This window comes from Engraulis encrasicolus, chromosome 18 (assembly GCF_034702125.1).
Source record: "Engraulis encrasicolus isolate BLACKSEA-1 chromosome 18, IST_EnEncr_1.0, whole genome shotgun sequence".
Lineage (NCBI taxonomy): Eukaryota > Metazoa > Chordata > Actinopteri > Clupeiformes > Engraulidae > Engraulis > Engraulis encrasicolus.
Window position 1 is genome coordinate 31,152,320 of NC_085874.1, and position 25,000 is coordinate 31,177,319.

The following is a 25,000-nucleotide window of genomic DNA, read 5'->3' on the forward strand; positions in this document are numbered from 1 at the left end:
TAGTTACTAATAGCCTGTTTTTTACCAGACCACATTATTTCGTAATTCATTTTTGGTCTGGATCGTCGATGCTCAATTTACTAATAAACTAAATTTTACCAGACCACATTAGGTCTACTTCATAATTTATTTTTGGTCTGGATCCTTGATGCCCTGGAGCGTTTGGATGGGAGGAGTGAGCTCAGCTCTGGTTCGAAATGAATGGACCAACCGCTGACCGTTGACATTCATGACATAGCCCTATGCTGTCATGCACTCACGTGCGTTCGCTTATTTGCCCAATTTGGCCAGCCGTCTGGTGGTCTTTGCAAACCCTCCCCAGAGAAGCGTAATCAGACCATTCATGAATTAAGAAGTAATTCAAAATGAATGGTCTTGCCTGTCAGGCTAATTTACTAATGGACATGCATGGACCTGTGGAGTTGTGCATAGAACGACTGGTTAAGAACTGGACAAAAAGAGTCTTGAACACGATTTGGCTAAGGTAGCCTACGACTTGGACTTGACTGAGTGAGCCATGTGTCAAACCTGTGACTTGACATAGACTTGAGTGTTGACTTGACTAACTTGTGACTTGCAATTTAATTTCCGTAGTCCACGTCTGCCTCAGTAGGCCTACCTAACTGGTTGCCCACGAGTCCCCTGAAGGCCAAATCCAATTTCTTAGGCTAACACTGCTTCTTTACAGTTTCACAAGGCCTACTTTTTTGTTGCTTTGTTGACGTTCAATGTTTCACATGCAACTTTGAAGAATTCCGATTCCAATGTCATAGAAGAGAGAGATACATTTTCTATTTGACTAATTTCCTAATTTCCTTAATGCAGGTGGTGTGCACACCCAGCTATAGGGTTGCTAGGCCGACCTGCTTTAAAGAAAGTCAAAGAGGTCTGATGTACACCTTAGCCTACTTTCTGAAGTGAGGCCTACTACTGGCTACTAAGGTCTGTGCAAATGTTAGGTTCTGGATAGCCGCAGGTCAGGGTGCGCGCGCGCGCTCATAATCAACATGGACGCCGCCTAGGAACCTTGGGTGCGATTTCTACAGGAAATACTTTCGACACATCGGCTACATTTGTTGGGGGCTGCCATTTTACCGAGCTTACGGTAAGAATATCAACCTAACAGTGTTCTGCAAAACTTGGTGCATCATCTCACTGATCCTATCGGTGATATAATTTCAAATGCATTAAGGAATAAGCAAAGGAAATAATTAGTCATTTTTGTCACACGAACAGCTCATGTCGACGTTAACCTTTGTCGTAGCTTGCATTAGCTAGCTGGATAGCTTTGTTTGCATCCTTGGCTAACAATTCTTGACAGTGCTCCGAACAAATCTCACACTTATCTGGACAATTAAACAATGTACGTGGCTGTATTTCCACGCTGACATTATGCAATTGATATCAGTTACCCACGCAATAACTCTGCCACATGATATGCCCCCAAAGATTCAGGCTAAGTCCGCTAATAAACTAGAACTAGCTGCAACCAGACTAGACAGTTACAGAGTAGTTATACCGCTGACAAAATAGATAAAGACACCGCAGTTGAGCAGGCATTGTCCAACATGCTTCACAAACCACCCGAATAAAACAAAGTGGCTCAAAATGTTCTTGTTGGTATAGTTGCGCCACACTTTGTAACTACAATAAATGAATCACCCATTGTTTTTCGTCCAGTTCCAAGTCCTTCCAAAGTGTACCTGAGTCATCTCCTTGTCTTGACAAAACAATAGGCCTATAAATAAATCGCCCACCTCACACAGCAATGTAGTTCTAATAATGATACAGTATTACATGGCATGCAGAATACAGCACTCCTCGTCATGTAGCCTAAACACTCTGACAGGCTAAACTAATTCCAGTTTTCTATGCAATGTGGTGTTTTGAAAAAAGGCTCCTATATTGTAAGCAAGTAGTGTATATTTAGGAATGTTAAAAGTTGTGCTTAGGCCTATTACATCTGTTATGGTTATTTAATGACATGGTCGTCTTGGACCATTTATTCGGCTTGCCTTTAGAACTATAGTCCTGTTTATAGGCCACAGCCTGAGACCTCCCATAATGAAATTACCTTAATTTGTTCTCTAGGTAAGCTTTTTGTTGACATTGTCGACTTGGACCATTTATTTGACCTGTCGGCCCTCCCACATCCTATAATGAAATGACCTCTTTCTTCCTCAGGTAAGGAAGCGTAACCATGGAGGAGGACCATGTCCAGATAGTGTCCCTATCTCACCATAAGACCTTGCTGGAGGGGATGCGCAAGCTAAGGGGTAGGAGTCACCTCACCTGTGCTTGTTTACACCACGTTATAAATACCCATGTGTTGATAGAACTGAATGGTCAAAATCTGACAGTGCAAATAAGGTCATCCTAAAAAATTGACTCTTTGTAGGGGTAGGAGTCACATCAACTGTGGTTGTTTCCACCACGTTATAAATCAAATACCCATGTGTTAATAGAACTAAATGATCAAAACCTGACAGAGCAAATAAGGTCACCCTAAAAAAGGGACTCTTTGTAGGCCTATGTATTTTGTCACCTTGCTCCCCATGTGTAAGATAGGTTGGTTGTTGTCCTGGATGGGCAGACAATTCTACCATGAGTGGGAGGATTTACGAGGAGGATAGGATTTATACTAGGACAAAAGTCAGTTTTGGAAGAATGTAACTTGCATGCAGCAGTGATTGATTTAGAAAAGTGAATAATGTCAGTTACATGCTTGTTTATTTTGCACCTATTGTACATCAAATATGTGTTGATATAGAAGTAATCAGTGTCTTTCTGGACAGAGCAAATAATGTCACAATGAAAGTGCCACTGTAATGAAACTCCCGCAATGTGAAGTGCGAATTCAAGATCCTAGATTTGTCAAGATTTTTATTTGTCCCGCAGATTTTTTTTCTTGGACAATCGCAATAAATTAACATAATGTGTCTTTCTACTTAGGCATGGGTTATTAGTAATGTGTCTCTCTGCTCAGGCATGGGTTAATAATAATAATAATATTATGTTTCTCTGCTTAGGCATGGGTTAATAATAATAATATTATGTTTCTCTGCTTAGGCATGGGTTAATGATAATGATAATAATATTATGTTTCTCTGCTTAGGCATGGGTTAATGATAATAATAATTTGTCTCTCTGCTTAGGCATGGGTTAATGATAGTGTGTCTCTCTGCTTAGGCCTGGGTTAATAATACTGTGTCTCTCTGCTTAGGCCTGGGTCTGCTGTGTGACCTGTCGGTGGTCGTGGGTCAGGAGCCCGATGCCATGAGGTTTGAGGTCCACCGTGTGGTGCTGGCCGCCTCCTGCAGGTACTTTAAATCACTCACTGCCATTGACGGCTATAGGCATCCTTTAAAGACTGGAAAGAGGTGCAAACAAATGTGACAGAGGAGGGTGTGATCTGTATGGGGGTGATCACTCAAAATGCTGAAAAACCCATGGCAGCATCGGGTTCTTTGTTTTGAAAATAGCTGGCAGCCAATGAGTTAAACAACAACATCTTGGCCGTGACATGGCGCATCACATTAACTCATTGATGCCTGATGTTGCGTTGCGCAACATTGGCCCTGGCGCCTGGAGTTGCATTACGCAACATTCACGCTCATGAGATTTAAGACAATTTTATTAAAAATCTCTTTGTTTGAGATGAATGAACACATTCTAATGAAAGATGAGGGTCTTAGCGTTTAAATGCAACTTTAGTGAATATTTTTATGTGGTTCTGCTTCTGATATACGTGTATTTAGGTTTTTATAGGCTGAGGGCAGCTTTTCTTAAAAAGAGCGGAGGCATTCAGCACCCTTTTTTTGCAAGTGCCTTAGGCATCAATGGGTTAAGACACCTGTCTATGGGTCAATGACGCTCAGACGTCAGGTGGTACAACAACAGCTAATGCTTGTGTGAAGCTAATATCTTTGTGTTGTACGCACAGTATATTTACATTGCAACATAATATTTAATAGCATTAGAGTCTAAGCTAAACAAAGAAGAAGGAACCAGTCGTGCAGGACAACATTCAGTCAAGTACTACATAGTATGCCGCGTAATATACAGCAGCAGCAATGTGTTTTACCCAGGTACAGTACTTCAAGTACTACGTAGTATATTATGTGTGATATGCAGCAGCAGCAATGTGTTTTACCTTAGTAACTTTAAAAGGTATATCATGTGTGATGTGCAAGTACTGTATATTAATATCAATAAATGATACTCTACTCTACTATACCATGCGTGATGTGCAGCAGCAGCAATGTGTTCTACCCAGGTATTTCAAGAGCCACATCCTGGCCAACCAGACGGCCGTCACGGCCCTGCTGTGTGACGTGTCCCCCGAGTCCTTTGAGTCCTTCCTGCAGTACGTCTACACGGGCCAGGTGGAGGTGGGTCAATTTAGTGATGTGATGCCATTATTCTTGTGTCATGATGTTCTTTAAAGGGTAGAGTATGTCTCTTATTTAGTAAATGATTTCCAGGGTGTATGCTGCCCATTCACAAAAGTTATCTTTTTCATGAATACTATTTACCCTGATCACCATCAGTTTCTAAGGTGGAAGTGGGTCAGTTCAGTGATGTGACGCTGATTATGCTTTTATTTCATAGGTCAGTGTGTGTGTGAGTGAGAGAGAGAGAGAGAGAGAGAGAGAGAGAGAGAGAGAGAGAGAGAGAGAGAGAGAGAGAGAGAGATATCTGCGAGGTCCGAGGTCCATTTGTGGCGAAGGGGAGTAGAGTTGCCCAGCTGGGACTCGAACCCAGACCTTCTGGGGTAGTAAACTGGGGCTCTGACCGCTGAGCCAGGCTCGTTGGCATGTTAGTCAGAACACACCCACAACCCTAGTGAATCTAGCCCGGATTATTTGCCATCCCTACCCCGTCTCTCTCTCTACATTCGCATCCTGTCGCTCTTCACTGTCCTATCTGTAATAAAGGCGAAAAAGACCATAAAAATACATTTTAATAAAAGGTTGGGAAAGACTGTTGTAAACTCTTGTCACTGTTGCCCCAGGTGCCGCGCTCCATGCTGTCGGACGTCTTCAAGACGGCAGAGCTGCTGGGCTGCAGCGATCTGGTCAACGCCTGCAAGGCGGCCAGCAAGCTGGAGGCCGGCCAGACGCAGACCGTGCAGTCTGTGCTGTCTGACTCCGGCTCGGTAGACTCTCACGTCTTCAGCCCCCCGCGGCCCAAACGTGGTGGCAGGAGATCCAAGGACACCCAGGACAAGCAGCAGCAGGATAAAGGGTCAGCGGGGACGAGAAAAGACACTTCAGAGTTGGAGGAGACGGAGGTGGAGGAGGAGGGGGAATTGCCGAGCAAGAAGAGGAAGAGGAGGAGGAAGGGCAGCATGGAGGAAGAGTTGGTGTCCATGGCATCGGGGTCAGGTCATGGCACGAGGGCGAGTACCCGGCTCACCGTTCCCAAGCCATCCCAGGTAGGGATTCAAATTATCGATTAACTTACGATTAAATGATAAGCAGCTTTTTTCCTCAGAAATCTCAATGTCTCTGAAAAAAAAAAAAACCTACTAAATCTAAAAATTGAAATAAAAACTTGAGATAAAATAGTACATATAAATTAATTAAATTACATAATTTAATTAATTTCAATCCAAAGGTGATTTTATTAATGTTTTTTAATCGATTAACACATGAATTGATAAAGTTGATTAATCGTCTGCAAGGGGACGGTAGCAGGCTGCGGCAGGGGCAGGGGCAGGGGCCGGGGCCGGCCCAAGTCCAGCGGCCAGAGCTCGGAGACGGAGCAGTCATCCTGCCAGGCTGCGGAGGAGAGCACGGACATGGAGACGGAGCTGGCTGTGTCGGCCATGAGGAAGGAGACGGCACGCGGCGACGACAGCGACGACTCCGGCTCCTGTGCTGCCTTCAGCGACGACTTCTGCCCCTCCGATAATGAGCTGGATAAAAGGGGTAATGTCTAGATAACATATACTGTCATGTTTGCTCCACCACTTTGTTTTTCTACATCTCCACAAATTAAATCATATTGATAGTAATAATAATAATGAAATAATATTACAATATTACTTGCAGCTCCATCCTCCTATGCACCACAAATCCACCACGACTCACCTCGTTCACTTCCATTCAACTCTTTTGCAACTTACCGTATAGCCCCATGGTCAGGAAGTAGAGGGCGTGACTTAGGTACCCCATAGTTGTTAAATAGCTTTAAAGGTGCACTGTGTAATATTTTTAGTAGTTTATTTCTAGAATTTATGTTGCCCATTCACAAATGTTACTTTTTTCATGGATACTAAGTCGAAGTATTCCTAATGACTGGGGAAATTGTTCTTTCCATACATGAAAAGGGGGATCTTCTCCATTGTCCAATCTGATCATTGAAAGATCAAATTTGGCAGTAGACAGCACAATTTCAATGACTAGCATAGTTGCAATACCTACTCTGGCCACCATCCTACAACGTGCACATTTAAATTGCATTACACTGTGTATAATATAGTCTCAAGAAAGGCTCTCTATTGTATTCTATTCTATTCTTTAATAGTCATATAGTAATAGTAATACTATTTTACTAGTAATACTAATAGTAATGTATTTTTCTCTACCAGAGGGGGAAGTGGAGGAGGAGGATGGGGAAGAAGGTGGAAAGAAGGAGGGCCGCGAGTCCCGCGTCACGTTCCACTGTAACGAGTGCGAACGTTCCTTCCTGTATGAGAAGAGCTACCTGAAGCACATGCAGAACACCCACAACGAGCAGCCACAGGTTATATACCAATGCGAGCAGTGCGAAGTCACATTCGCTAACCGCGTCAACCTCAAGGTAACACATGTGTATAAGTTGACAATGATTAAAGATAAGATTCAATTAAAACACTTACAGAGTGGGACAGGAATATCCTGGTGACCTTCCTCTTCATTCGTATTCATGGTCTGGAAGTTCTTTTCTGGGAAGGGTTTAGGGCGGTGGTCTCCAATTAGTTTTCCCCAAGGGCCAAATTATGTAGCGCAAATTACGCTAAGGGCCAAACAAATCGCCTGACTGTATGGCCACAGATATCACAGATATATGTTTTTATTTGTTCCAACTTCATGACTGGCCAAATGTTTGCCATGCCCGGGCCGGTTCTGGCCCGCGGGCCACCATTTGGAGACCACTGGTTTAGGGCCTTTCCCATTGCTTGAAACGCAACCCCTATGGATTGAGATACCCCTTCAACAATCACGGAATGACACTCACAGCTGTCACTAATTCCATGCATTAGGTTGACGTTAATAGCGTCAATTTTTTTCACATGCGTTTCACAGAGAAAGGGCCATCACACATTAGGACAATGTTAAACATAGTACAATGGAATAATTATTACCACTTAAAAAAAAAAAACGTCAATTCCTGCGAAAATACTTACACTTGTGTGCTGTTGTGGATGCCACGGCTTGCCGCCAATTTTGAAAGGCATTCGCAAAGGGCTAAGGGTTGTAATGGGATTGACCGTTAGTTGGCTACCGGGTGGCCGGCCAATAAACGAACAAGGTGGGTGAGAACTGTCCAGTCGTTTCAAACCAGAACTGAGTGCAATCCTCCCGCCCTTCTAATTAATCGCGTCAGGTCAAAGGACCTCCAGACCATGAATAGGAATGAAGAGAAGTATTATGGGCGGATCACCAGGCTAGGACAGGCAGGCAGCCACACGTTGTGTACCTTTGCCAGCTGTGCAAAGTGAGCTTTGCAAACTGAGTCAACCTGAAAGTAGATAACACATCTATGATTCAAACACATTTATACATCTATATTATAATAAATAAAGATTAAATAATAATCCAAGCAGATTTACATCCTTTTCGAATTTGTAAATAAATAAAAACATTTGAATAATTAAACAAATTTGTAAATAAGTAAAAAACATTTGAATAATTAAGTAAATGGAATGTTATTTCCAAACAGTATATTTTAAGCACTTTGAATGACTATTGAGTGTGATAATGTGTTGTTTTCTGTAAATACTTTGGTTTGATTCGTCGATTGGTCCATCCAGGTGCACCAGATGCACGTGCACAGCGAGCAGCGGCCGTATGAATGTGACGTCTGCCAGAAGGCCTTCAAGCGCAAGAAGGATGTGACGCGCCACCGCAAGCAGGTACTGTAGCACAGGGCGGCCGGGAGTAGCCTGTGCCTGCCCACTAGGGCTGGGCGGTTCTGGAAAAAATGTGAATCACGGTTTTCTTGATGAAAATGAATATCACGGTTCTCTGCATGATTCTTTTTTCATAAGCAGCAATTTTTCCCCCACATCTCAATGTTTCTGTAGAAAAGGCTGAAATTAACTTTAAAAATGAGATAAAACCCTGAATTTTAATTAATCTCCATTTCTATTTTAATCTCTTTTTTGGAATTAGAAAAAAAAAACCCTTCTCTCATCAAAAAGTGAACCTTGTGTAGGTGAAAACCGTTATCACGTTTTTTTAACGGCATACCGTCCAGCCCTACTGCCCACACTGTCTAATAAGAGAGTTACGTCACTCCCATAGACCTCAATGTTCCAATCTTTCCTCAGCAATCTCATGGAGGCTCACAGAGTGGTTTACATGTAAATCACCATTGACTTTAGTTCCAATAGAAGTAGTTACCTAGTTCCAGGAGGTGGCCGTAGAACACAGAAAATGTGGTAAAGGTAAATGTAATTCGTTTGTACTTAATCTTTGTTTGATCTGTAATGGTTCTGTGTTAAGCTAGATTTATGCTTGGACGCAGAGCCTCTGCGTCCGTCCGTCTTGTGTCTGTGCGAGTCCACGCCCCCCTCACAGGGGCTCTGTGCCCGTCGTCGTGCGCCTCGAAAAAATTCTAACTATCTGTCGGACGGACGCGGAGGACGCAGACAAAAAGGCGCTATGATTGGTCGTCTCGCTACTTCCTTGTTCTTGTGGCAGCGCAATGCCGGTAGTTTGCGAGAGCAAAGCTGTATTCTGGTAAAAACTATCTTAAAGGGACACTGTGCAGGAAATGGTCAAAAAGGTACTGCAACTAAGCTGCCCATTGAAACTGGGCTGCCTATTGCCAAATTTTATCTTTACATGTACATGAAAGTTTACTAAGTAATAAACAAATATTTTCTAGTATGGTCCAAGTACAGTCATTTTTGCAGCTAAAATTGGCTATTTTTTCATGTATGAAAAGTGCAATTTTTCCAGTCATAATGAATACTTAGAATTTGATGCTGGTGGTAAGTATTCATGAAAAAGGTAACATTAGTGAATGAGCAGCATGAATTCTGGAAATAAACAACTAAAAATCTCACACATTGTCCCTTTAATGCCCTGTGTGTAAATGTGTGGAAATACACAAAGCTACAAGCTAAGTAACAAACAATGCATCAGTTGAACACTCGTGGCACAATGCCTGCAGTTTTACTACCGTAGCCTGTTCCTCCACCGAATGTAAACACACAAAGGCAGAGTCAACTATTTGGAAGCTTGCATTTTCTGCACGTGAAAACAGACTGGGTATGTCAAATAATGATACCAGTGCATTGCCTTTGCAGTTTGTGCGAAAATACTGAAAATACTTAGCTAACTGGGCTAGAAAGCAACATTGCTCAATAATGACCGCGGTGCTTGCAATGTAGTTAAGGTAATAGCGCTATTTCAAATGTGACTCGCGACGAGACCTCGGAGCTCACAGATCTCGCAGATGCATGAATACAAAGTTAGTTCGTGGCCACTCCCACGCGACTTTTCACGCGCGCAGTTGCTGAAGTCTAATCTGACCTTTAGTCTCCAGCAAATAGAAAGTTATGTTAATCTACGTGAATCGCACCACCAATCTACTTCTTGGTCCCTGGTTGACACAACTCTCTTATTAGACGGCTCTGCCCCACACTAATTGTAGACCTGCATAAAGTTCCAATCAATTTTGAGCATTTACAATGGTTCAATGAGGCATGTTTAAAGGAACAGTCCACCCTTTTTTGATTTCCACACATTTGAGGATGGACAGTAGATGGAAGTACTGTATTAGACATGAATGTGCGTATAATTTTTCTTCTCAATGTGTTCAGTACTTTATTAGATTTAGATATATTTTTTCAGATTTATTAGTACTAGAATTATTAGCATAGCTTACTCGCTGGAAGTAAATGGTACTATTAGCATCAAGCCTCAAGTGATCACTGGATAGGATTAATTGGCCGTTTTGCACTCTGGTGGAATTCACAATCATTTTAAGGAGCCCTGAGGAAATGAAATGTGTGAATGTAAAATCTAAAGCTTTTAAAACACTGTGTGAACTATCTCCCTTTCTGTGTCTCCTCTTCCTCTCTTCCCCTCTTTCTGTTTGTGTCCCCCACACCCCCCTGTCTGCCTTCCCCCTACCTTTTTCTCTTTCTTTTCCTCTATCTCCAACTCCCTTCCTCTGGTTCTCTCCCCTCTCCAAAAATATATCTATGCCCTCTTCAAATCTATTTCTCCCCACTCTTCATCTCTCTCTCTCTCTCTCTCTCTCTCTCTCTCTCTCTCTCTCTCTTTCTCTCTTTCTTTCTTTCTTTCTTTCTTTCTTTCTTTCTTTCTTTCTTTCTTTTCTCTCTTATCTTTCTTTCTTTCTTTCTTTCTTTCTTTCTTTCTTTCTTTCTTTCTTTCTTTCTTTCTTTCTTTCTCTCTCTCTCTCTCTCTCTCTCTCTCTCTCTCTCTCTCGGCAGGTCCATGAGGGTGGGGGTGAGCGTCACCACTGCCCAGACTGTGGCAAGGCTCTGAGCTCCCGCACGGCCCTCAAGCTGCACGAGCGCACGCACACCGGCTACAAGCCCTTCGAGTGCCTCGAGTGCAGCGCCAAGTTCTCACAGAGCTCTGCACTAAAGACGCACCAGAGGTGAGTGGAATACACACACACACACACACACACACACACACACACACACACACACACACACACACACACACACACACACACACACACACACACACAAAAAATACAGGTTACAAGCACCACAGGTGGGTTAAAACGCACACACACACACACACACACACAGGGCTACGTTTTCGCAGAGCTATTAGGCCTAAGACATCGCAGGTGGGTTAAGCGATGCACAAACACATCACACACACACATACTCACACACACACACACGCACACACACATATGCCTTTTAGGTGCCTAGAGTGCGTCTCCAAGTTCTCGCAGAGCTCTGTGCTAAAGACGCCCCACGGGTGGGTTAAACAATGTACAAACACACACACATTAACTCCCCCATGTTTACAGCTGACTACTCCTGTGTTTCGTTTCGCACACTTGTGTACTTCAGGCACTATGTTTCAGTGCGTAGGGCGCTCACGCTAAAACTGTGCAATGTAAACAGTAGCCAACCAATATCCTAATGCTATGCTCGCCCGTCACTACCAGTGAGGGTACAGTGCATAGTGCCCAAACTTTTTCAAGACACTATGCACTAACCATCAGTGCACCAACACAAGCGTGTGAGACACTATACATGTACCCCTCATCAGAGCTGGGTTAAGATGGCTTGAGGCCCCTAGGCTGAAGGTTGCTGTGGCCCCCCCGGAAGGCAAATTTTGCAGCAAATTTACAAAGTCAGTGTCATAATTGCGAACTAGGAATGAAGGATAACATGTCTACCAACTGTACTCAACATGACATGAATTTCTCAACATTGCAGCCATGTCTAGCCTGTGCATTAATCTGGCCCAGCCTCTCATGCGTTTCTTGTTGTGTTCGCAGCTCTCTCAACTCTGTAATACCTTGATATTTTTAACATTGTTGCCTGGCAACAGCACAGAGTCCTATTGTGGTCAAATTAAAGACAGCCTAACCAAGCGGGCTGCAGTCTGCTCTGCGAAGGATAGAAGATGCGTTGCGCTGTGACATTAGTTTGAAAGGCGGCCAGGCAGGCGTGTGTCATTACCGTTGCCTGGCAGCACAGGCTCTGAAAGATGACCGGTGTCATCACCACCACCACCACCATGCTGTACCTCATCTGCTGCTGGACACAATGGCTCACGTTACATCAGCCATGATTGAAATGGGCTGATGGTGTATTAATGTTAACTTTTGCTTTATCAAGTTCTGGTAAATCACATATACGATACACACCTGTGAGCTCTATTCATTCTGTGTGTGTGTGTGTGTGTGTGTGTGTGTGTGTGTGTGTGTGTGTGTGTGTGTGTGTGTGTGTGTGTGTGTGTGTGTGTGTGTGTGTGTGTGTGTGTGTGTGTGTGTGTGTGTGTGTGTGTGTGTGTGTGTGTGTGTGCGTGTGCGTGTGCGTGTGCGTGTGCGTGTGTGTGTGACGTGCCCTAACAGGACTCATACCGGGGAGAAACCTTACGCCTGTGACCTGTGTGACGCCAGGTTCACCCAAAATCACATGCTGGCTTACCACAGGCGCTGCCATACAGGTATAAACCACAGCTGGCTTGACATAATACAGTAGGGCTGCAGCGACTGAAGGATCAGTATTGTCTTGCTGATAGGTGAACCAGAGTGGAAGATGGTATTGTAAACTTGTCTGAGAAGATGAATCAAAATGATACAATTATCAATAATGAAATTATTTAGGATGATATATTGTAAAATTATGAATGATAAAATTATTACGGAAATTACATATTTCACTGACTTTCCTAAACATATATCAATCAAAATTCATTCATAATATAGCACAATATCACAACTATGCAGTTGAATCAAAGTGCTTTCAAATGTACAGTACATACACATTCCCACGTTCCCATACCAGCTCTGGAGGCTGCCAAAAAGGTGCCAATTGTCCGGGGTTCATGTGAGAAAACACACACACACACACACACACACACACACACACACACACACACACACACACACACACACACACACACACACACACACACACACACACACACACACACACACACACACACACACACACACACACACACACAGAAATGGTATGAGTTCTGCATTAGATTCTAGTCCTGGCACTGTGTCTGTGCTAGTTTTACTTCTCTAAAAGGCATTATCAAATTGTGCTGATGCGAGGGAGGGCTCTTGTATTACAACCTTTTTCTTTTAACTTGAAGTCACGCTGTCTTATGTCTCCATTTCATCCGTAGACGGTTCTCTTCTCAGCCTAGTAGCATTCACACCAGTTTTGTCTCCTGTCCTGTGCTGCCTAAGCTTGGCAGGTATTGCTGGCCGCGAAATACTTGGTTGGTCATGAAAAGCTTAGAATGCGCAACATTTTTTGAATGCTCAGTGAAAAAATACAATCGTGAAAAAGTGTAATAAAAGTCAACCATAAGCCTCACTTGACTATGCAAACACAAAAACAACTCTAGGCACACACACACACACACAAAAACAACAACCTAAATAGCTGGAACATTTTCTAAAAATGAGAGAGTTGCGGTAAAAGGCTGCCAGACGGCGTTGTCACCAGAGCAGATAAGTGTCATGGCAACAAAATAGTCGATATAAATGACAGCCACCCTAATTTTCATGTTATCAACGGTTCGAGTACAAATCAAATGTTTTTGAACAAACCTTCATATGATATTGAAAGTCATGGTGATGATGATGGATGATGATTGTGTGTGTGTGTGTGATTGTGATTGTGTGTGTGTGTGTGTGTGTGCGTGTGTGTGTGTGTGTGTGTGTGTGTGCGCGTGCGTGTGTGCATGCGTGCGTGCGTGCGTTCGTGTGTGTGTAGGTGAGAAGCCCTTCATGTGTGAGCTGTGTGGTAAGAAGTTTGCCTCTAAGGAGTACCTGAAGCACCACGCCAGGCTGCACACGGGCAATCGGCCCTTCAAGTGCGAGATCTGTGGCCGGGCCTTCGCCCAGAGGAACTCAGTACACCAACACATGAAAACACACACAGGTACACACACACGGATGATACACACACACACACACACACACACACACACACACACACACACACACACACACACACACACACACACACACACACACACACACACACAAAGTAACTCCATACACCAGCACATGAAAACACACACAGGTACACACACACACGGATACACTGGCAGGCACACATACACGCACGCACGCACGCACGCACGCACGCACACACACACACACACACACACACACACACACACACACACACACACACACACACACACACACACACACACACACACACACACACACACTAACTCCATACACGAGCACATGAAACCACACACAGGTACACAGCCTTTGCATAGATGGAGGCACTCTGTGTTTGCATGTGTACCCGTATGTGTTTTCATGTGCTGGTGCACACTAACACACACACACACACACACACACACACACACACACACACACACACACACACACACACACACACAATTTGTGCATGTCCAGTTGTCTTTTTTTCCTCCCTCTCTTCCCTCTTGTCTTCCCTTTTCTTTTTCTCGTGTCCTCCATATGTGTACTCCCTTCATCTCATCTACTGTCTTATGCTTCTTTAACATCTGGCTGACATGCATGCTCTCGTGTGCCTGTGTTTGTGTTTTTTTTTCTTTCGTGCATGTGTGTGGCTCAATATAAGTACCAATACGAGCACAGTTATGTTTTTGCTGACATGTGTGTGTGTGTGTGTGTGTGTGTGTGTGTGTGTGTGTGTGGGCGTAGGTGAGCGACCGTACCACTGTAAGGATTGCGATAAGAAGTTCACGCAGCTGAACGCTTTGCAGCGGCACCAGCGCATTCACACAGGGGAGAAGCCCTACATGTGCACACTCTGCAACCGCACCTTCACCGACAAGTCCACACTACGCCGACACGCCATGGTGAGTCACTATATACTGTACAAGTCCACACTACGCCGACACGCCATGGTGAGTCACTATATACTGTACAAGTCCACACTACGCCGACACGCCATGGTGAGTCACTATATACTGTACAAGTCCACACTACGCCGACACACCATGGTGAGTTACTATATACTGTACAAGTCCACACTACGCCGACACGCCATGGTGAGTTACTATATACTGTACAAGTCCACACTACGCCGACACGCCATGGTGAGTTACTATATACTGTACAAGTCCACACTACGCCGACACGCCATGGTGAGTTAACTATATATACTGTACAAGTCCACACTACGCCGACACACCATGGTGAGTTACTATATACTGTACAAGTCCACACTACGCCGACACACCATGGTGAGTTACTATATACTGTACAAGTCCACACTACGCCGACACACCATGGTGAGTCACTATATATACTGTACTACTGTCTACATCAGGGCTTCCCAACCTTTTTCAACTTGGGGCCCACTCGAAATTGTCAAAAATGTTCGGGGCCCACCTCTGACCCAATTAAGTGTAAATAAAACTCAAATAAATCAACAGCAACACACACCAAAATATGATTATTATTTTTGGAAAATGATTTCAAGGCCCACTTGGAATACCTTCAGGGCCCACCAGTGGGCCCCGGCCCATAGGTTGGGAACCACTGGTCTACATTATATTTACCCCCCTGAAACCCTACATGTGCACACACTGCTGTTGCACCTTCACCAACAAGTCCGCACTATGCTGACACGCAGGGCCGGATTAATGCACAGGCTAGATATGGTTGCAGCCTAGAGGCCCTCACCTGTCAGGGGGCCCCTGATTGGCTAAAAGTTAAAGATGCAATAAGTAAGGGTTAACGTTCGGCGAGAAAGTCGCTACCGTGGAATAGCAGCACGACAGAGAGAATCTTTAGACCCCGACGCGGAGCGGAGGGGTCTTGTTCTCTCTGAAGTGCTGCTATTCCACAAAGCGACCGACTCGCCGAAAGTTAACCCGCTTATTATATGGATATAGTCAGTGCTTAATTTGTGCCGGAATATGCCGGAACAGGATCCCCCACCTCGTAATTTTGACCCCCCCTGTGTTCCGGGACTTATTTTGGCTGATCCGGCACCTCTCGTGAATTAATAAAAAATAGATATATAGCCTATTAGAACGGACTACCTCTGCCTCCTCAGGAGTGAGAGCGCAGCATCATGCCATGTTCACTAGGCTACATTTCCCATCTCACCGTGCAGCCTATAAATTGGGTTTGAGACTGTCAGGATCGCAACAACCACGAGTGAGCAAGCGAGAAGGAACCATGAAGTGTGCGCGCCGAGAAGATCACCATTTCTGAATCGCGAAAGCTAGACAGTAGACACTGATGTGCGCTGTTCCAAATTGAGACCGAGCGCGAGAGTCTGCAAACAAGGGTTTGCAAAAGTACTAAAAAAAGAAAAAAGATATTCGTTGTGTTGATCCAAGTTATTTCTTATGTGTTGGTCAGTGGTTTTATTCATATTTGGAAAGGTAACGAAGGCTAAACCAACTCATAACCTTTTAAACTTTAAAATAGCCTACAGTCGGCTGCACGTTACAATATGGTAGAGCTGAAGGCAACGCGCACCGACTTAAAAAAAAGATCGACATCATATTTTATAATCGCGACGCAGGGGCATGCAACAGTTAATCATATATGACATTCGACATAGTGAGAGTGTCTTTGTTTGAGTGAAAGGGAGAGGATTCTGAAGTGGCGACCTCTCCACGTATTGCAGTAGGAGAAGTCCAGCGTTTGCGTGGCTATTTTGGTGAGGGAAGCACAATTGGTAGCCTACTGCTTGTCCCACACATTTAAGAATCATAACTATTATGGATCTACTACATTTCCATCCCGAGTATCTGATTAAATGTAGGCTACATGAAGTTGCCCCTCCCTCGCTGTTTGTTCATATGCGAGGATGAGATGGGAAGCCTGGCTGTGCCAAACATTGTTTAAAAGTTTAAAAATGTTGGTTGGCACACAAGGTTTTGGACATACTAGTTTATAGTGGCACGGGCGCCTGGGCCGCTTTTGGTGCATTAATCAGCCACGTAGCAAAAAGGATAGATAGCCGAGGTGAGAGGATGATATCTTCCACAGCTGGCGAGCGCTCCGCCTAGTGCGCGCGTTTCCTTCCCTCCCAGGACCCGACAGCTGCTTACAAGTCAATTTGAGCACGAAAACAGCAAAGACAATGTGATGTGGCATATCGCAACAGCACATGCGGATTAGCCAAATTATATGCAAGAAAGTCGCCAACAAAGCGTGGATTTGCCAACGTTGTGTGAATACGGGGAAAGGATAACAATTGAAAGCCATGCGCTGTCCTTTCCATGGGTAGTAGAAGACCGATTCGGTTTCTTTTCACCTCATGTGGAAAGCATAATTTCCATGCACTGCATTTGCTGAAACTACTAAGCATAAAGTTAGCGATCAAACTAAAATATTGGTTGTTGTCATTACATCATTTAATAGGCTATGGTTGTGGCCATTGGATTGCCAACCATATTAAAAAACAAAGTATGGTTCCATGAGCTGACATGCTCAATGTGTAATTGTAGCCTATGTAGATTTTTTCTGTGCGTTCCGGGACCTCTGTCCAACTCATCATCGCTGTGGTGTCATATGTGTTTTGCGTTCCGGTACCTTGTGATTTACAAATTAAGCACTGGATATACTTCAATGATTCACACATGGCGGGGACATTTCTTTAGCCCTATTTAATGTTAAGATTGTTGCTGCGCAAAACAAAACAGTGCCGTTGTGGAACACCGCTAGGCAACAACTAGGTAGCCAGGACAACAGGTGTAGTCTATCACAGCAGATGATTAGAGTCTTGTTGAAAAGTCGCTTTAGCAGTGAAAAGTCTTGTTGCCATTGACAGCGGTCTGTTATAGACCAACCCGTCCGTTATCGAAAAATAACAGACGTGCGAACGTTGGGGAGCCCCGTTGAAATGAATGGAGCATTCGACCGATGACGTCACAACCATATAATAATGACAAATTAATCTGTTGTGTTGAATACAGTTGGTAGGCATGTTATCTTTAATTGCTAGCCTGTAATTTTGACATGGTTAATTTAATGAATTAAGTTTATTTTAGTGAATAAGTTAATTTAGTTAATTTGTCACAAACAATTGTCTTCTGGGGGGGCCACAGCAATCTGCAGCCTCGGGTCCCCAGGCCATGTTAATTCGGCCCTGCTGACACGCCATAGTGATTTACCTCCTCTCTGTGTTATAGGAATCCCTCTGCAACCGCACAATTACTTGTCACACCACACTACATAGGAATTTCTCAGGCTCTACCTTGTTGACCTATTGTTTTAATGCAAACATCGAAGGACGGTTTTTTTTTTTTTTTCCCCTCCTATCTCTGAATAATTGTAATTCTTATTTTAATTTGAAAATAATTCTAAAAGGTAAACAATTACATAATTGCAATCATTAAATAACATTATATATAATCCATAATCATATATTATGTTTTTACTTTCGTCCAGACTCACGACAAGGAGACACCTTGGAGGAATTTCCTGATGGTTCTGAAGGACAACATGGAGAAGACTGACAAGAAGCAAACGCGGAAACAACCTGCCGACAAGGCCGACACGGAGACAGAGGCCGAGACCGAGGCAGACGCGGAGACCGAGCAGCAGCAGCAGCAGCAGCAGCAGGAGGCAGAACCACAGAAGCCACGAGCACCTGCGGTGAGGAAAGCAAGAGCGCCCCCCAAAGACAAACCCACCAAGAGCCAGCAGCCGCAGCAGCAGCAGCCTTCCAAAGCAGCAGCAGCAGCAGCAGCGGGGACCGTCACTGTCACCGAGAGCCCGGTTACCACTACGGTGACCGCCACAACGGCGGCAGACCCCGTGGCGATCACGGCGGAGTGGGCCAACCAGGGCGGCACCATCACGCTGGTGAGCCACGGCGACCTGGCCGGCTTCACCGTCATCCAGACGGAGATGCCTGCGGGCACCCAGCTGCAGCCCCTGGTGGCAGCCGATGGCACGCCCGTCGCTGTGCCCATCGGCCTGCCCATCTCCGTGGCCTCCACCTCCACCGCATCCATCGCCAGCACGGCATCTTCTGTGCCCATTGCCGTCCCGGTCACTGGCACCACCATTGTGACCCAGGCGGAGATCACCGGGCCCACCCTGGAGGCGGCCATGTTGGCTGGGGAGATCAAGTGTGTGAGGGTGGCGGGGGTGGTGGGGGGTGCGGTCGCGGTGGAGGCTGAGGACAAGGCTGTCCATGTGGAGGCAGAGGTCCAGCAGGAGGCCATGGAGGAGGTGGTCACCTGCATCGAAGCCGAGTAGAGGAGACACCTGATCTACTTTTCGGTTGCAAAATGGACAGTTGAAAATGCTTCAAATGCTTTTTCAGTCGAATTGAACCCTAGTGTCTGTTGTAACACACAGTTAATCATTGGATTAGACACCATGACAGCGTATAACATGGAGTTGTTCACCTGCATTGAAGTCGAGTAGAGAAGACACCTGAGGGGTATACTATACTAAGAAAATGGTTCAGAAGTAAACCAGGTTAAGTTAAGAGGTAAATCATCTAATAGAAGAGCCTGGCGCCAGACTCCTCTATTAGATGATCTACCTCTTAACTTTACCTGATTTACTCTTGTACCAGCTTCTTAGTACCGTATAGGCCCCCTGGATGGACATTCTATGGACACAGATGTAGGGATGTTAACCGATAGTCGACCGGATCAACTTTAACCGGTTAAAAATTTCTGCCACCGGTTAACCGGTTGTAATAATAATAATAATTATAATAATAATTTCCTCCCAAAAAGCTCCAAAAAACGACACTTTTCCATCTGGAAACAGTGGCTAGACATGGCAGGTCCTGTCAGCGGAGCAAAAAAAAGGCTTATGTGAAATTAAAAAAAAAAAAAAAATCAGTGCTGTGCATATCAGGCACGCGAACGTTGTATAATTTAACATTACCGGTTAACAGGTTAACCACCGGTTAATGAGTCTCAGTAGCCGGTTAAAAGTTTTTTCAATTTTCGCCATCCCTACGTGTGTGTTTCTGACTGTCAATTTCAGCCAGGAAATCTTCTTTTCGGTTGCAAAATGAACAGTTGAAAATGGTTAAAAATGCGTTGTCAGTCGAATGGAACCCTGTTGTCTGTTCTACCATACAGTTAATCATTGGATTAGACCCCAAGACAGCGTAGTGACAGCCAGCCCAGTTACAGTTAAGAGTGGAGGAGACTGAAACTCGGCTGGCTTACGCTGCACACAGCTCTGGACCACACACTGACTACAAAGGGAAGCCCTCTAGTAATCTGTGTGGGAAACACACACACACACACACACACACACACACACACACACACACACACACACACACACAATCAAGTCTTTTGGTACAAGATGTTTTTTTTTGTTCTTTCATGATTAATAATTAGTGGTTTGAATCAAACTGACTAGGCAGATTATACAGTTACATTTATAAATTTGAAAATGTGTTCACCTCTGTCTTTGAAATCCTGACAAAATAAAATACTACCAAGGATACATCGTATTATTTGTAACATAATAATGTAACTGATTTTTATGTAATTATTTCATGAGCCTTAACATGAACTCTAAAGAGTCCTCAGAGTAGGAATGAGATGAAACTTAAACAGTATTGTTGCTACATTACGAGTATTGTTCATGTATATCTCTCAGTGTTTCCCACAGAAATTTTGGAAACTATGGGGGCAGCCGGGTTTTATTTTGTCCGGGGGGGGGGGTGGGTCTTCTGACACGGGCCTTTTTTTGGGGGGGGGGTGGGGGGGTTGTATTCTTGCAGCGTAAATGCAAAACGGCAAAACAATGACTACAGTATGACATTGGCGCATGGAGAAACTGTAGGCCTGGGCCTATATTTCAGCCATTTATATTTTGAGAAATAAGGCTACATAAGATTTTACCCATGACTTGTATAATAGTAGTACATTGTCATTGTCAAAAAATGCAGTACAGTGAATAATTTTTTTTACAACACAGTTTCATTCGTCCCTCGTGCAGGGGTCTGGGAAACAATAATAAAACAAAATAGGAGCAGAGATAAGAATTTAAGAGCACTGTGAAATTGTTAACGCATAGACGAAAAGGGTCTTAGAGGGTAGGCTATGCCTTTTCCCCCACACATATCTGTAGGCGTACACCTTCTACATGAGGGGTGCTGGTCACAGGGCCATTTTTTTCCAAATTCCTCCCATTAAAAGGGCTGAACAACATATTACACATTTATGTCTATATTCACATTCATTACACATTAATTTCTATATGCAGCCCGATGTCTCCTCTGCTGTGTCAATGAAGGTCTGTCACCAAACTCATTACAACTGTAAAACAAAGCCTAGGGAGTGTTAGTAAACTCATCCCAACTGTCCCTTCTCTGAAGGTTTTTTTATATTGCTCCCAAACCCAAGTAAACTACAACAACTTGACTAGGCTTTTGATCCCTGTCTTTCAAGCACTTGTGGTTCTCTCTATAGCAGGGGTGCCCAACCTTTTTTTTAACCAAGATCTACTTTTGAAGTTGATGGTCTGCCGTGATCTACCAAGTCAAATTCAAGGATGTCAGTATGACAATTTAAGACCACCATTTATTAATCACCATTATTATGAACCAAATGTTTTCAGTAGGCTACTATGGCCGTATCTTTTCAGTGTGTTTTTAAAGTGTGTTGAATAGCCTATCTTTACAAAGCAATGCAGCACTGATAGTATGCAGAGATAATTTCAGTCATACACAAGTCATAAACAACTGAAACAATTTCAAAATGATAAACATTTAGTATATAAAAGGCACATAGGCCCTATTTCTAAAATATGATGAAGCATTATCATGCCTTCAGTGGTATAGGCTACAAATTAAAAAGGGCTCAGAAATTCACATTTGTTATGGGTAAATAGTAGGCTACTATGAGAGAGAGAGAGAGAGAGAGAGAGAGAGAGAGAGAGAGAGAGAGAGAGAGAGAGAGAGAGAGAGAGAGAGAGAGAGAGAGAGAGAGCAATGAGAGAGAGAGCAATGAGAGAACTCATTGGATTGGTTAACACCCCTGTTAAGTGTGACTTCTTCTATGAAGGTTTTTTTTTTTCAGCTCTCTGGGACAGTAGCACAGCACAGGCTTTCTATTGTGAGTTTGGCCAATCGTTTTGTCCACAACTGAAGCAAGAAACAGCACAAATTGAAGTGAATTCCATACATGTCAACAACTAACATTTCCCTTAGGCCTACACGCGGCACGCGATGTAAACGCAGTTAGCGATGATGCATGCGACTAGCGATTTGGACGAAGATCCTCGCATATCGGCGTGTCATAACGCATCGTTGCGCACATGTTCTGTCTCACCCGATGTTACACGTGTGCACACATGAATCAACTGTAATACCCTTACGGTCACTTCCTAATGCTTTCCCCTCATTCTGTGTTACCGTGGGACTACTTATATAACCAATACAGAGTCTATAGGATGTATTTACTCCAGGAGGAAAATGCGAAGGAAATTCAAAATCGTAATTCAAATCGTTTTTAACAAAAACGGATATCGTTAAAAAAAAAAAAAAAAAAAATTTTTTTTTTTTTTTTTTTTACATTTTCGTAAACTATGGCGGCCAAATTTAAACTATGGCGGGCCGGTCCGTGTATCATCCGATCATTCAATTATTCCATTCAATCTGTCAAACGGAAAACGAAATAACGACTCCATATTTTGTTTTCCCGTTTTTCCATATGGCCAAAAACTGGAGAGTTATGTTGATTTTCGTATTCCCAACTCAAAACGGAACAAGTAATAAACGAGAAAACCAAAACGAAATAACAACTCTAATTTACGAGTATTGATCCCATTTCCCGCGGTGCTTTTCTGTTGCTCGCCTAAGTAAGACACGATAGAAGTGCACACGTGGCTGCCAAACGCGTTGCTTTACGCATTTCCCCAAGGCCTATAATCAGCCTGCTGATGCTCCTACTCCACAAAACATCTTTCTGTCGTACTGGTAGCCCCTTGTGTCGGTGCCTATGGGTGGTAAAGATAGCCTAACTCCTTTACGCACTGTAGGCCTACTGTGTCCGGTCCAGTATGTCTAGCCCATAACCTCATTAATAATTGTGACTATCCAATGGGCTAAGGCTCCTTCCACTATCATTGTATTAGTACAGCTGGAATGAAGTTTTGACCATTGGTGCGTGAGTCGGAAGAAACCTTTCTTCAACTGCTTGGTACCGTCTACTGACAGCCTATTCCTGGGAACTGCTACCAGCGAGGTCTCCTCCACAGTTGAGGCGTATCTGGTAGCAGTTCCTAGGAATAGGCTATCAGCAGACGGTACCAGGAAGAAACGTTTGTTCCGACTCACGCACCAACGGTCAAAACTTAATTCCACCTGTAGTAATACAATGATCTAGTGGAAGGAGACTTAGCCCATTGTATAGTCTAGTCACCATTATTAATGAATATGGGTGTAGACATACTGGACCAGACACAGTACAGTCGGTGCGTAAAAGAGCTCGGCCAGTTCTTGACCTTTCTTGCCCAAACGCTCCCCTGACCTCCTCATACACTTGTCACCTGACCGCTTGACTGAACCCCGCTCGAGGTGGCATGGGGAAATCAAGAATCAGAAGAAGCATTCCTTCCCAGAGCAACGGAAAGCAAAGACCTCGTGCAGCCTACATCGCAAGCCAGAGATAACTTTGCCGGCATAAAAAGCAAACTATTTATCTTTTTAAAAGGACTGGTTGAGGAAGGGGGTGCAAAAGCACCAAATGCATTAATATCCTCCCTTGCCGTCTATATTTTTAAATGACACTCCTTTTTAATGGCGAAAAATAGTCCTCTCATAATTGCCGCTTCAAATACAACACTAAAGCTACAAATTTGCACGTGACGTGAGCAAGCTGATGCGTCTCTGCGAGGACTGTGCAGGGTCGCGCTTCCACAAGACACACATAGCCTAACTAAGAACATATTTAAGAACATAACTAAAACAACATGTCTCCAAGTTGTGCACTTTGGGCACTGTTTCATCCTATGCACTGAAACGTAGGAGACTGCCAGGATGTTTGCGAGCTCGCTGGAATACATTTTCGTGAGGCTCTGTGCATAGCGGACAACAAGCGCATGCACAGGCGCTTTTTGCCAGCCCCTCTCGTGCTGCACTGAAATGCACACAAAATAAACAGCTAGGCCTACATCGCACATCGCCTTAACAAAGGCTGGCACGGTTTTAACTTATTCTATTAAATCGTATGTGTTTAATGTTCCAAAATCGTTTCAACAGTAGGCCTAGATGTTTCAACATACTTTAAAAGAGAAAGACACTATCCCTAACCCTAACCCTAACCCCACCCCTTCTGTGGTCATGTTGCCAGCGCCCCCCAACGGCTCTCGAACGTCCCCAGGGGGGCGCTGGTACCCACGACGAGAAACGCTAAGTTAGGCTATCTTTACCACCCACAGGCACCGACATAATGGGGCTACCAGTAGGACAGAAAGATGTTCTGTGGAGTAGGAGCATCAGCAGGCTGACTATGCCTCGGGGAAATGCGTAAAGCAGCGCGCTTGGCGGCCACTTGTGCACTAGGCCTACCGTGTCTTACTTGGGCGAGCAATAGAAAAGCACCAGGGGAAATGGGACCAATAATCGTAAATTAGACTTGTTATTTCGTTTTGGTTTTCTCGTTTATTGCTTGTTCTGTTTTGAGTTGGGAAAAGGAAAATCAACATAACTCCCCATTTTTTGGCCATATGGAAAAACGGGAAAACAAAATATGGAGTCGTTATTTCGTTTTCCGTTTGCCAGATTGAATGGAATAATTGAATGATCGGATGATACACGGACCCGGGCCGCCATAGTTTCCTCAATGTATGGGAAACACTGGTCTCTTAATGAATTTGTAAAAACAAAAAAACAAAAAACAAATGCATATCTGTCTTCAGGAAACCTAAATCCACTTATGGCAAGATTTTTGACCGAACCAAATTATCTTTAGTCTTTCTACCTTGATGAATTTTTGACCTTTTGACCTTTTGATTAAATGGTATGAAAGGTATGAGCAGACACTGCCTATTTTGTTTTCCTATGGATCAGCTATCACTCTAATGGAACAGTCCACCTCATTTCAAGAAATTGCTCATGTAGTTAAGCCCCATTAAAATA

The 25,000-nt window shown here is 43.9% G+C and overlaps 1 protein-coding gene across 1 annotated transcript; it reads left to right on the top strand.

Annotated features, from left to right (window-relative positions):
• Nucleotides 1-1,020: 1,020 nt before the first annotated feature.
• Nucleotides 1,021-19,349, top strand: gzf1 (GDNF-inducible zinc finger protein 1). The gene is made up of 13 exons (XM_063222477.1): nucleotides 1,021-1,105; nucleotides 2,185-2,276; nucleotides 3,224-3,320; nucleotides 4,277-4,391; nucleotides 5,015-5,437; nucleotides 5,687-5,933; nucleotides 6,596-6,807; nucleotides 8,021-8,122; nucleotides 10,676-10,845; nucleotides 12,292-12,386; nucleotides 13,676-13,843; nucleotides 14,608-14,765; nucleotides 18,322-19,349. Exons 2-13 carry the CDS (start codon nucleotides 2,201-2,203, stop codon nucleotides 19,135-19,137), a joined length of 2,679 nt encoding a protein of 892 aa, XP_063078547.1. The 5' UTR covers nucleotides 1,021-1,105; nucleotides 2,185-2,200; the 3' UTR covers nucleotides 19,138-19,349.
• Nucleotides 19,350-25,000: the final 5,651 nt, after the last annotated feature.